The sequence below is a fragment of the Tympanuchus pallidicinctus genome, unplaced genomic scaffold (genome assembly GCF_026119805.1).
Source record: "Tympanuchus pallidicinctus isolate F22 unplaced genomic scaffold, pur_lepc_1.0 scaffold2, whole genome shotgun sequence".
Classification (NCBI taxonomy): domain Eukaryota; kingdom Metazoa; phylum Chordata; class Aves; order Galliformes; family Phasianidae; genus Tympanuchus; species Tympanuchus pallidicinctus.
The window spans coordinates 46898097-46912333 of record NW_026294721.1 but is presented as its reverse complement, the minus strand read 5'-3'; the positions used below and the strand labels follow the sequence as shown (position 1 = coordinate 46912333).

Below are 14237 nucleotides of genomic sequence, written 5' to 3'. Positions count from 1 at the left end.
GAGATTATCATTCAAAGACACAGTACAACTCTTGTCATCATTACTGCTGCAGGATTGTGTTGGCTTTTATTGAGAAATGTAGGTAGCAAATTGGGATGAAAAAAAGGGATACCTCTTTTCAAAATGAAAACCTGGGAATTCTCCACTCAGCCATACTGTAGGAGTCAAAACCATTTGATTTTTATTTGAATGTCATTCCTTATTTTTTGTCTACTACCTGGCTTCATCATATTTCTCAGTTTTTTCACAATGACCCCAGGAGACTTACCACACTTCTGTTTACTGCTTGATCTAATACTTCTCATGGGAACCACTGTCATGACTTGCAGGCCTCCAGAGCCTTTCCAAAGTTGAGTTTCTCCCTTCCAATGCCCCAACTGTCTGTAATCCTTGCAAGCTGCTTTTATCAAATCTCAGACCTCTCCCTCATCAGTGCAACAAGATAAATCCATTCAGAAATATTCTATGCAATGCTGCCCTACTAAACACATGTAAATTGTCTGTGCTGCTTCAGGTTTGCTAGCAATTCATTGACAATTCAATGTTTTCTACTACTTCTTATTCCACAGGTACATTTAGAAAGTCTTGCATGTTGATCAGCTAGGAAGTAAGGGGCGTAGACAAAAGGAGGTGTATGTGCAGGAAGCTGTTTCTGTGGAGCTTAATTTTATTTGAACACAATATCCTGTATTCTCTGAGCTGTGTGTTTGCTTGTTTCCTTTAAATCTATGCATACATACGCTTGAGGGCATTGCTAAAGTACTTTCTAGTAGTCTGTAACAAACTTATTGCAATCAGTTGTGATGTAAGGTCTGGATCAAGGCCTGTACTGACCATACAAGTCCAAAGAATAGAGAGCTGATACAAGAGGCAATCATAACGTAGCAAAATTGTATCAGTGAGATTTAGCTTACAACTCTTAGTATCACTTACTGTGGCATCTTGCCATGTTATTGATATTGGAGACCAACCTTTTTTCTCCCTCTTTCCTTGCCAAGAGAAGTTATCAAATTCTTGCAAAGCAATGAATCTGAGAAGCTGAGGTGTTGCATCAAAGGCAAAAGATCAGTGTATCTGTTGCAGATGCATTTAGGAACAGCTAAAAATTTAAGGTCTGATTTCTTTGGTGGTAGTTGGTTTTGGTTTTTGTGGTTTCAGTGTGTGTTTTCACTTAGAATAGAGAAGGTTCCCTAAAGTGCTGTTTTGTGACACAAGCAAAGCCAGATTATGCAGATAAGAAATATATCAACTGCTGTACATTTGGAGCCTAATTTTATTAGCTGCCCATTTACTTCATGCAGGTATCCAACTTTTAAGATCTTCATGTCTGTTTCCCTCCCTATTAATAAAACAATCTAATTGTGCTAGTTCAGTGCTTATTTTTTAAAAATAGCTTTCTATGTTCATTTCTTGATAATAGTACTTAGTTGATAATAGCAGTCCACTTGGAACAGACACTTTCTGTAAAACAGTATGCCAGAATTTTTGTGTGGCCTTGGGCTGTGGGAACCAGAGGATGCATGAATATCCTGCAGTTGTTTTGGTCATGAATATATAGCAGATGGCAGGTTGCCAGTAGCAACTGCAGCAAAAGGTCCAGAGAGTCAGTGTCTTCCTCTGGGTGATAAAACACAGCATTTGCACTTTCTGAACCATCTCAGAGAGGATTTGTGGCAGATTTTGGAGGTCTTGAAAAAACAAGAGATGGAAATGGATAAGCTTGCAGGTTGTATGCCAACCTGTCCTTCTGTTGGCTCCTCCAGTCTTGGCACAACTGACGCTTTTTTTGCCCTTCTTTCTAGAACATTTAAAAGAGAAGCTGGAGGAATACATGGTCCGTTTTGCCAAAGTGAGGATTGTACGTACCAAGAAACGAGAAGGGCTCATTCGGACCAGACTGTTAGGAGCCTCGCTGGCTAGAGGAGAAGTCTTGACATTTCTGGATTCCCATTGCGAAGTCAACGTGAATTGGCTGCCTCCCCTGCTTAGTAAGTGTCTGAGTTTTCATCAGCCATTAAAAGTAGAGCGTATAGCACAGTTTAAGCAATCCAGGCCACAGCTCACCATAAGGACATAAAATGTGCAGAAGCATTTGGAGCTGCACTGCAGTGTCTGAAGAAGCAATATGAGAGAGAACTCAGAAAAACCTGAGCAGCTCCAATTTATGTTTTGGGGTTTTTTTTGCAACCAAAGAACTAGTGAGATTTAGAAGTGACACTTTGGCCTATCAGAGTTACATTAGAGTTACATTTTATTGTGTTATTACTACTACTAAGTAGACTACTAAATCTAGTATTGTGCTATGCCTTTACCATACACCTGAAAACTTTTGTTATGCATTTTTCATACTCCTTCCTAGGCTTCTACGTTCCATTAAAATAGCTTTCACTGCAAATGTATCTAGGACTTCAGAGTTAAATCCAATAACAACACATTCACAATAGAAAGCTCAGAGAGAATGATTAGCTATTGACTGCTTTGCTGGATTCCAGCTGCACCCAGCAAAGCTCCATTAGTCAAAGAAATGGAAAGAATCAATTGTTGTAGTCTAGGATTTCACTTAGGAAACAATGTTCCCTCTTCTGCCCTCCTGATTACATGCGAAGTTTATGAAAATGAGTGCTTTCTGCTAGCAAAGCTAAATAAAACTTCTGAATTTGTTATTAAGGAAATTTATATTAATTACAAGAATATGTCTTAATGGTATGACAGGAAAGAGTTTCATCACCTAATGGTTATTGTTTCTTGAATCTTGTTTGTAGGCCATACGATAAGCCAATAAACATTTACAGCCAAGGAGAGGCATTGTTCTGCTAATGAGCAATCACATGAGACCAAAAAACAGAAATATTAACTGTTTTTCTTCAGATCAGTAGAAAGATAATTACAAAATTCCAAATTTACATCATTTCTAGCTTCCATATCAATTTACACTCTCTCCGTTTGTTACCATACCACCCGTAGTCACAAGATCAGTGTTTTTAGCAGTAACTTCGCTGTCTTCATGTAAAGCCCAAATGGCATAAAGGAGCAGAGAGAAATGTGAGTTTCAATGCTCCTTCCACAGGCAGCCCTGACAGATAGCTGTCCAACACCCTGCAGTGCACATATGCTTCCTTTACCTTCTGATTTTTCCCGAAAGTGCACAGTACATCACTACTAATGTAAAAAAAAAATCAGGAAGATTGTCGCTCTTGTCTGCTGAAATCTTTTGCTAAGTTGTTGCAGATGATATTTAACCCTTGTATTTTGCTAGCTTAGATGTGGGAAAATTGCAAATTGCAAAAACAGTTCCTTTTCCTGTTTTCTTGTGTAAAGCAAAGATACATCTAGCTGGGTTTCACCAAATAAATAATGCTAAACAGAACGGCCACAAAGAATTCATAATAGCAACTAGGTTCACAGGGATGTTGCACTGATGATCTCAATCCTCAACCTTGAGATAGAAAAGTGAAAAGATGATAGAAGGGGACCAAGACCCTGTTCTATCCAATTCTCAAGTGCAACAGCATCTTAGTCTGCTTTCAGGGGAAACACCCTTAGCAAACCAGACAGAGGATCTGGGAAGTAATGTAGTGGAACACAGGAGCCCATGTGCAGTAGGCTTGATTTTGAAGAAAAGAATACAAGCTTTACATGAGGGAGGGCAAATAGTGAATGAACACTCAATGTAAGAACGCCTTATACCCTCTTCACCCAAAGGGAAGAGGAGATTTTCTCAGAACCATTAGATGTTTAGGAACTAATAATAGTAAAGCTGATAAATATAGATAAATATTTGCAAGTGTTTACCTAAAGATTTGTGTTGTGATTCGTACAGCACTGCATTTGAATTCATGTTGTTCAAGGAAACCAGAACAGAAGCTGCCCTATTTTAACTGTAATTTTCATCCGTTGAGCATAGTGGAAAGTCCTCAAAAAGAGCCCATTTCAATTCCATGCTGGAGTGAAGATTGCCAGTCTTCACTGAGAGAGGCAATAACTTGTACTGCTCCACAGTAGTGGCAGTTCTTCTGAAAGTCAGTCCTTGCTTGATAAAAGACAGAAGGAAAAAGAAAAAGAAAAAAAAATCACTTAAAGACAGTTCTCAAAGTTATTTAGGCATCTGGCTTACATTTTTAGAATTGACTATCACTTTTTAGACCATAGGAAGACTGAGTTGCTTCAGTACTTGTAAGATATCAAAATAACTCAATGATAGGTATTTTCTGTGGGGAAAAAAATATATTCATTTCAGTTACAGCCCTTATTTTTTTCTTAAAATGGCTGCAAAATGGCTTTTCTTTACTTTTCTAAGCTTTATTTAGTTTATTTGGCTAGCTTAAATGGCATTCTAAACTGAGATCAGCCACTCCAAGACTGAGATCGCAGGGAGTTTTGCCTGCTGGTCACTAAGCAGGCAGCTGTAGCCATGTAAAAATGTTGGCAAACACAGCTGGTTGGTATCACTTCTCAGTAGTGTGAAGTCAGCTGAAGGAGAACTGTAATTTGGACTCCAGCTGCTGTAGTTGAGTCCAGTGTAGTGCAAAAATCAGTTGTCATGGGCTTGAAGTAAGAAACTGAGGGGCAAACCAGCTGGAAGATGCAAGCATGTCTTACGTTAGGAGTAGTTGGGATAGAGAGCAGTTGGTGGCAAAGGCATCAGCATGTTCACATCTGTAAAGCTATGATACCAGTACTCTTGGGGAACAGAAGCTTGCCCCTACAGCACTTTTATCTGTGTCCTGAATTCATATTAAGGCTACGTTTAAGCCTTTAAAGCCTGTATGTAAAATTCATTATTTCAGGCATACTGGAAGAAACACTAAGGCTGAAAGTTTGATTACTTTGCCTTTTGGTGTGCACTGATATGTAATTTAACATCCTACTTTCCTCAAATGTCCAGATTTTGCTGTGGTTCCTCATTGATCAGGCATGTTAGCACCATCCTACTTGCAAAAGTCTTGCAGACCTGTAGGAAGAAAGATGGGGTTTGAATTGGAGCACTGCTCAAACAATTGTATCACTGGCTGTCTTTGCTTGTTTCCAATCCTTCAACCTATTTAAAGGCAGCAACTCTTAAAGGGAAAGATGTGTATGCATTATGATCTACCTTCGACCCACACCAGCCAAATCAACCCCGTTTAATTTCTCACTTCCAATCTGTTCACAAAGCAAGGATCAGAGATAGATTATCATAAGCCCTGTAATTATTAGCAGGACCATCACAGGAAAGAGATTATATAAAAATGACCTTACATGATGATTACAGATAGCACTACATAGTATATCAGTGAATGTAATTATATTTGGCAGTTGCAACAGTAATGCAGCCATTATCTCTCAGAAGAGTTTCCTAGAATATTGTGAGAGCTGCACTTTAAATTTATTTCGCTGTTCAAGATTTAGGATGTAAATCTCCCAGGTATAGCAATTTCTCACTAGCAGTCAGTGCTGTTTCCCCATTTGGACAGTCTCTTAATAATAATTGAGAATAAATATAAAAGCGACAAAAGTTTTGCTAAAACATATATATATATATATATAAAATTTTCATTTCAGTCCTTCATAAACAGGGAAACAAGGTCCACATTGGTAATAATCATGCTAATATTTCTTGCCTTAATATCTAAGTGTTCATTATACATTCCTCCCTCTGATATTTGGGGGCTTTTCTAGGATATTTCCAAGCACTAGTGAAATCTAATTCTTATTAAAAAAAATCACGTAGGCTTAGAAAATGTATTACATTTTGTAGAGAATCTAGGATATCATTTGGAGAAAAAGCTTTACTACAGTTACAATGTTGAGACCTTGTTTTTTGAAGGTTTCATGGATAATTTTTCTGCTGTTCTTTAATTCAAGTGCAGCTACAAAGTTTTCGTGTACTTCCTCACTTCAAAACATGATTCTTCTGCCTAATTCTTGCAGTTGGCATATCTTCTTTCCTTTTATTTCTTTTCTGGGAAGCTCTAAGGGATTAAGCAGTAGGATTCTCCAAAGGCAGACTCAGGCCCACACTGCTTTTATATTAGAGACGGGAATTTGATTTAGTCTCAAAGCTTCATTTTTTTTTTTTTAAGTCAACTGAAACCCCCTTCTTTATAAAACAGGTGAGTAAGAATAATGCTCTAAGGCTTTCTCTGTACTGCCAAGAAAGGCACAAAAAGGACGGCAGCCCTATTTTGTTCCTTGTGTTGGAATTTGCCTTTAATTTTAGCTTTTGATCTCAGAGCTGATGTTCACCAGTGCTACAGAGCAGGGGCTGAATGGTTGCAAAGTCTGAGATTTGCATTTGGGAACATGAATCTCTTTCAGAGGAGCCTGCCATATACACTCCCTACAGCTGAAGGAGTATTTTTACATTTTGCTCGCTGGCTTGTTGCATAGCTGACAGATTGGGGACAGCTTAGAGTAGCAAAGTGACAGAGATACAGATGACTGGACTCCTGTGGGTCTCTGAGGGATATGCCTCCCTTTAAAGAACTGTAAATGCTTCTAATCATTGCCCAACTGCATTAAGTTCTCTTAGACAAAGGCTTGATACAGATTTGAAAAATGAAATGTTTTGGGGGCCACAGGAAACGAAGCAACCGATTTTCAAACATCAAAAAACCTGTGGGATTCGCTTTGCAGTAATATGACAGATGGCTTGACTAGACATGCCATTTCCTATTTTCTACTTTCATTTTTCAGACCAGATTGCACTAAACCACAAAACCATCGTGTGTCCTATGATCGATGTCATTGACCACAATCATTTTGGCTACGAGGCACAGGCAGGGGATGCCATGCGAGGAGCTTTTGACTGGGAAATGTACTACAAAAGAATCCCGATTCCTCCTGAGCTCCAGAGAGCTGATCCCAGCGACCCCTTTGAGTAAGTAGCAATAAAGGGGAGAGTGGGAAAATGAAGCAAAACTAGCAAAGAAGGTGACTGCGATAAAAGAAGCCAGGCCCAGGAATTTCCATGCAGGCTGCATCGTAGTAATTAAAGGTAGTAGAAGCAAGCAGCTATGAACTTCAAACTGGCAAAAAGATCAGGGCAACAAGTTGTCAAATTCACAAGCTGTGCTCAGTAACACTTCCTGATCTTTTCTGGCCTGGTGGCTGTGTGAAAAAGAAACAGACACATAGTTAAGAGAAAGTACTGGCATTGGGAAAGCAAAGAACATGACTACAGCAATTCTCTCTACTCTGCAGACTGCTTTCTGAACAAATTTTAGTTGTGTTTTCTTTGCTGAGGTTGTTACAGTACATGCATTAATCACTGTGTCCACATTTGTGGCAGCAAATGCTTTGTTTATGATTGGTGATATTGCTACTGTGTGTGTGTTGCTGTAATTTTAACACAGGACTGTCAAACCTGAACAGTGTCAAGCTGATTTGTATATAATTCTTGATAAGACAGCCTCTAATACCAATATTACATAGATCCGCTCATTCAAAGGAATGACTGTCTGCTCTTCATAAAATTGTATTTTTAAATTTTTTTTTTCTTTTTATTCTCATATAAGGTTCAGCTGGGGTCAATCCTCACCAGCAAAGAGAGGTCAGGCAGCCAGACATGGTTCAGTGTGATAGAGTCCCCAAGTCTCTTATTCAGCATGCATCTCAGCAGGGCTGGCAGGCAGACTTGCTGTGATTCTCATTCCTGTCTGAAATGCCACACTGCAGATTTTGACAGGTTAGAAAGTCAGCATTTTCCCCTTCTCAACACAAAACCTGGAAGCAATAGCAACAGAAAATCAGTGTCTCTGGCCCAGACTCTGCAATATTTGAAATGAAAGGATGTGATTCTTGCAGAGCATGACCCTTGTATCCAGGGGTTGACCAGAACGTTGAAAAGAAGTAGGTAATTGCAGCATTCTGTGGCTTATTTTCATTGTTCTCCTTGTTACTTTTTACCTAGCAGTCCCCCATCCAGGCACATCAGTCTTCATCTTGCATTGGTTTAAGTGCTGATAAAGTACTTTCCTTCTCCTGGCAGTGTGGCAACTCTTCAACACAGATGCAGCAAATGCAATCACGGAATGATTCAGAGCAGCTAGATGCCCCACTGCTCTTCCACAGGTCTTCCTGGTCCTCTGACCAGCTGTGATTTCTTGCTGCTTACTGAAAGTCACCTCATATATCCTATAATTTGGTTCAGCATTTGAAGTTTGTGTATAAGTAGAACTTAGCTGTTGCAACTAGAGAGTTGTTTATCAGCAGTTTCGCATGCTTACAGTTTGTCATATTCATCTCTCAAAAATGAGAGGGCTGAAGAGGAGATTCTTGAAAGAAGCTTTATAGAGCAGACAAGGCTTCACATGCACTGCAGAGCAGATGAGGCTATTTTGCATGAAGTGTTGTTGCTAGCATGGCAGCAGTCAGTGCCCACCTTGCCCTGCCTCCATATGTAGTGCACAAAGATAATGGCTTCACAAAGAATATTTGATGTGCAAATCTCTTGTAATTTGAGTCACTGCCTCCCCCAAAAAAGCATGTCTTCCTCATTTCTAAATGAATCAAGGATTGCCTTCCTTTGTTTTCCCTATCACAGAATCCACATCAGAGGTGTGCAGGATGAAAAGCAGTCAGGCACAGGGACCCATTGTGTCCACTCCACATGTGGGAACAGAATTGAAGACCAGCTGAGCTAGGACAATCTGTTTGCTCAGACGTATGCATTGCCAAGAATGGCAAGGGTAGAAGTGTTTCTAATGATCAATATTTTTGCTTAGTTAAGAAATTGTTTTCTAATTGAAAGTCAGTGCTTTTCTCCTAGGGCCTTCTCTGTTGACACCTCGAGCATTTAATACTTTCCTTACAACAAATAACATAAATGTTGCAGAAGTCACGCTTAAATATCAGTAACTTAATTGACTGAGGCAGCTTATACAGAATTAAAGAGGCAGAACTGTTTTCCTTTAGGTGCATACTCTAAAGCTAGAAATGGCTTCAGCAAGAACTGTAATTATTATGCGACTATTTTGTAAGCAGTAGGGGTGTGTATATATATATATATATATTTAAGTTAAATATTGTTCTATTGGTATTCTAGTAGCTCTGTTTTTTGCTAACAGCATCAGACCTTAGTTGATCCTTAACGAAGTGGAAAATTGCCGAAGTTTTTAGTAAAATACCAGCAAATAATGGGTATGAGATCCAAAAATTGTGCGGCTCAGTTTTTCCCCTCACTTGAAATGCCAGCCTATGTTCAGCAGAAAAGGTCACATCAGCCTAATGTACATAAAAACAGATCAAATTGCAGAAGACCCAAAATTAGTCATTGCATTACCTCTATGATGTACTTTTTTTCCATCTGCATGTAATCAATATACTGCTTTAGTGGAGTTCAGCAGTGTTTGCAATTGGCCCAACAAACTGAAGTGTGTTCACGTAGGCTTTGCTGTGACAGTGTGGAGCTGACTGAATTCCAATACTAGCTGAGGTAGCATTTCTGGAAATAATTTTTTCCTTTAAATATATGTATCTTTTTCTATCCAGAGTCTCTGAACTCCTTGTTGATTTCCCTTTGTTGTATGTCGCAGAAGCAATGGACATTTTGTATAGCATTCAACTGCCTTATTGCACTTACAGCTCATCACAGTTGACTGTAGTGATTTTTTCTCTTTTCATGCACATACAGATCTATGATACATTCTGAAGGGGGCTTCATGTTGTTTCTCTCTGATGTATTTAGGGCTAGGGGCAGAGCAAATTGATTCTGCTGTATTGTGGGAAGCGGTCTTTGTAAGATAAATGTGAAATCATCACCATTCCATGATGATGCTCAGTGACTTGATCCCAAGGTCCCTGATTGTTCAGCAAAACTTGAGATAACTTGTAAAATATTCTTCTGGCCTATAAATTGGGAGCAACAGAGATGTTTACCTCCTTAATAGCAAAGTTCATCGTGGCTTGTGATCTTTCATTGACTTGTTTCTCTGCCATTGTAGAGATTGGGGCATAGTTCACAAGCTCTGGTGTTGCTGTTTCTCTTTCTGTGGTGGAAAACACGCACTGTCCTCTGGAGGAGTTTTCCCAACTCAAGCTGTTGCCACTTAAAATAATAGGGTAATCTTTTTACCATAATGGACTGTGATATAGAGCATATTAGTGTATGTGATCTACTAGCCTGTCTGGGCTAAAAGCTCTGTGGAAGTTTAAAATAGGACTTTGCTCAAGCCTGTTGGGGATGACTGATCCTTATTTCCTGGCAGCACTTACGTAACATCAATTTACATTATCATGTATCCTGTCTGAAAGCAGGCATCAGTGTCCTTTGTTGCCATCAGCAACTGGATGAGAAATCATCAAAAATTCACCTCAAAAATCTGTTTCAATAAAATCTCGTAATGGAGATGACTAGTATAGGTTAGGATAGGAAAGGCTGCGCAGCTCCTCAGAGCAGTTTTGGTTGAGGTGTATCTTCACTATACAGTCTGGAGGGAGAGGTGTGAGCAAGACCTGACAACTTTGCTATGGAACTGCAGCTTAGAATGGAAATGAGAGGAGTGTTCTGCCACTTGCTGAATACCAAAACTTCCAGCATCTGGAAAACTCCAAGCAGAGAGTTTTGTTGTAAGAATACTACATGCTCTTGAATGGTTCCTTTCTATGATTCCCTGTTTGCATTCTGATGTAGAGGTGTCACCTCCGAACCTCCCAAAAGACAGAGCTGGAGAGTCACATAATTCTAGCTAAGGACCAGAAGAATAGTTTGGAAAATAGTCTTCTAGCTGGTGAGTTAGAAGACTTTTTGTAACCTTTTCTGAGATTTGTGCTCTTTGTACTCTGTTTCTCTTCTATGAAATAGGAATAGAAAAGCCTCACTATGCCAAAGCTATATTTGGTACAAGTGCAGCCAAGGCTGTAGGACTGATGTTTCACAGTACTGTGTGGCATTCATTTAGTACGAATATACTTCTGCCATAAGATAGGCTGCCCAGAGAGTTTATGAAGTCTCCTCCTTATACTTTTTCCTGTGCAACCTACTATAGGAAACCTGCCATAGCAGGGGACTAATGGACTTGGTGATTCCCAGAGGTTCCTTCCAAGCCTTACAATTCTGTGATTTAGTAAAATTCTGTATCTGCTCAGTGAATTAAAATAGGTAATTAGTGTATTGTTCTCTTGCCTAACAGACTGTCAGCCTTCAATATAAAACATGACTTTAATATGATCAGTTATGCGTTAGATTGCCTGGCACTTTCTGTTGATTTGCATTTTTACAATCATATTATTACTATGTAAGCTGTTGTCAGGCTGCTCTTTTATTTGGATTTATTATACTCTAGCTTAGAAATGTTCATTTTTCTGCAATTCCTTACTTTCAGTATTTATACATATTTTTAACAGCATGATGGTACAAAGAAACTCTTTGCATAGGCTGCATTTCAAATCTGACAAGTACTTTTACAATTTTATGGCCATTTTCTGAAATTTAGAAAGAGCTAAGGATGAAGATTGCTGTTATGTAGCTCCCAGTGCTTTATAGTGTGTGTCTTTTATGGCTGATTTCTGCCTGTAAACTTATTCACAAAACCTCTCAAAACCAGAAACAATCGTATTTTTTTCCTTTTTTTTTTTGTTTTTTTTGAGTATAATCTACTGTTTTGAACTGTGCTTCAGGAATATTTGATGCAAAGGCATTATTTTACAGGAAAGCAGTTGCCAGCCAGTATGTGTTTGTGCAATTTAGGGTCTTGATTTATTGTTTTGACAAGCAATGGTTTATAGAAGAAATGGTAGTGGAGATAACAATAGCTTTTACAAACTGCTGTCCAACTGTGACCCCATGAAAATTTCAGAATTCTCTATCAATGAAAAATGCTAACACTGACGCACAGCATTTATGAGTGAAGATATGAATATTCCATTGTTTTCTCCTGCCTTTGATACATTTTTTGTGTAGAGATTCTGTACAAGCAGTACATTTTCTCTGAAGGCCAGCTCAGAAGAGAGAGCTTTACAAAGAGCACGATCTTTTAGATTTAAAAAAAAATAAATCAAGTATAAAATCTGCTGCTGGGATGATTTTTCCAACCTCATAGGAGTCATTTGGGCAAATAGTTGATTCCTGCGTACTAACTGAATTGAGCACATTCACGTTGGATGCACAACTTTTCACTTGAATGTTACTGGTGACTCTTACCTCCCTAGATAAGAGGAACCAGATCTTGTCCATAAACTTGTTGTTGCTCTGCCAAAGTAGCTACACTTTTTCTACTTCTGTGAAAACTTATATTTCCAATTTTCTTTTATAGTTGGATTTCATAATTAGTATAAAAGCATAAACATCTTGAATGCAATGTTTCTAGAGCTGTTAGCCTGCTACTTCCCACAAGTATTAACTTCAGAGCTTGATAGTCGATATGCCCATATGCTAGGGCAGATTCACAGAGTGGGTCATCAAAACTACCAGTAATTGGAAAACTAAGTAGTTTCTGGACATGAATTTAATATTTCTGTACATAAAAAAAGACTGGGATGGTGGCCAAGAAAATGGTAGAGATACACTGCTTAATGCATCTAGGTGAGCCATTTAAAGCTATCAATATGCTATTGATAGAGATGATTTGGTTTTCAAACTTATAAAATCATGCCTGAACAATTTTCAGTGATGAAAAAGAAGTCACCATTCTGAAATAGTTATTTGTATTTATAGTTGCACATTTTCAAGCCTTTTTCTCTACAACTTTCATTCAGAATTAGATGACACACGTTTTTACTAACAGACAGAAAAACATCCTTCTCTTCTATTTTGTAGTGTGTTGGGATTGACTTCTGCATCCACTGCCATTTCAACTTGTTTGAGCTTGTTGGTTGTTGCTTTTTTAAAGAATGACTGTTGCTGTTTAGTTTATGTCCATGCTTCATCTGCTCCCAGAATGAGACTGAAACCAATTACTTTTTGTTAGACCCTTCTCTGTGCCAAACATCTTCCAAATTTGTACTTAACGTGAGTTCTGTACTTGTTCACTGGCTTAAATTTACTACTACTGTCCAGCGTGGGCAGTTGGTGGGAGTTGTTTTCCTCTTCTGCAAGATCTGCCAGGTGCTCCACAGTGTCGTAGTACATAGAGGTGGTTGAGTCACCGTCCCTGGATGTATTTAAAGACCTTTTGGATGTGGTGCTCAGGGGCATGATTTAGCAGAGGGTTGTTAGTTAGGGTAGGATGGTTAGGGTGTGGTTGGACTCTGATCTATAGGGTCTTTCCCAACCTGAGCAATTCTGATTCTGTGATTCTACTTTCCCCTGCAATGCCCATGGTTCTTTTTTCACAGCCCGCAGTGACTTAAGTCTGGTATAGAAACATATTTACGTGCACGTGTACACCTGATTCTTTGTCTGTAGTGAATAATTCTCACTGTCTAGCTGTCTTGGCATTGGATCCCCTTAGCGCTGGAGATGAAGACACTTTTTTGTGTCCACTTTGAAGAACCTCAGCTGCTAATGCGTTATGTGCTGGAAGCATGAGAAGAAGGGATTAGGAAGAATTGTCAGGAATCTCCTATCTCATCCACTCAGCCTCGCCCATCTTTTCATAATATTTCTCTTAGAGTAGCATGGTCTTAAATCTCCAGCAATGCAGAGTCACACAGTTTATTATAGAGCCAGTGCTTCAGTACTCTTCTTATCCATAATAGCTAACCTTGTCACAGCTTTAACCCTCTTCTGTTTTATCTTCAACAGTTCACACTGGGAGAACAACTTTTAAGTACTTGAGAACTGGTGTCAGATCAGTTGACTGTTCATTGTCAAGTAAAAATATTTTTTCAGTCTCTCTTAATAAGTCATATTTTCTAGATTGCTGAGGATTATCTTTGCCTTTCTATGGACTCTTTTCCATGTAGCCTGAGAGCAATACTGACAGCACATACTGCAACAGCCAAAGCCTTATCATTTTCTAGTAGTGCAGATGAGCAACTTTATCTGTCTCAGAGGTTGCATTCCTATTTATGTTTCCTTGATGTTGTTAATTCATACCAGACTTATTTTCTGGTATAATCTCTGCACATTTTTTTGGCAGAAACTGGTATGTAGCCAAGTTTTCATCCATGTTTTTTTTTCGTTGTTGTTAATTCAAATTTTACCTGTTTGAAGGCAAGACATCAATTGCCATATCTGATTCAAGTGCCTTGGCCAAAAAAGCCATGTGTCTTTGTTATCTGTAGTTCAGTGTGATACTTGGTACTTGAGTGTGTTTCTTCACTTCTCCAACTTGCCGGGTGTTTCAATTCTGGTTAATCTTCAAATTAGTTTAAAA

General features: G+C 38.8%; 1 protein-coding gene across 3 annotated transcripts in view; it reads left to right on the top strand.

Moving 5' to 3' along the window:
* GALNTL6 (polypeptide N-acetylgalactosaminyltransferase like 6) overlaps positions 1-14237 on the top strand; it is a 421689-nt gene that overhangs the window by 336134 nt on the left and 71318 nt on the right. For all 3 annotated transcript variants that reach the window (XM_052682320.1, XM_052682319.1, XM_052682321.1), the window contains exons 5-6: positions 1803-1988; positions 6676-6859. In XM_052682320.1, the coding sequence (XP_052538280.1) occupies positions 1803-1988; positions 6676-6859 (370 nt within the window). The remainder of the gene's footprint in view (positions 1-1802; positions 1989-6675; positions 6860-14237) is intronic.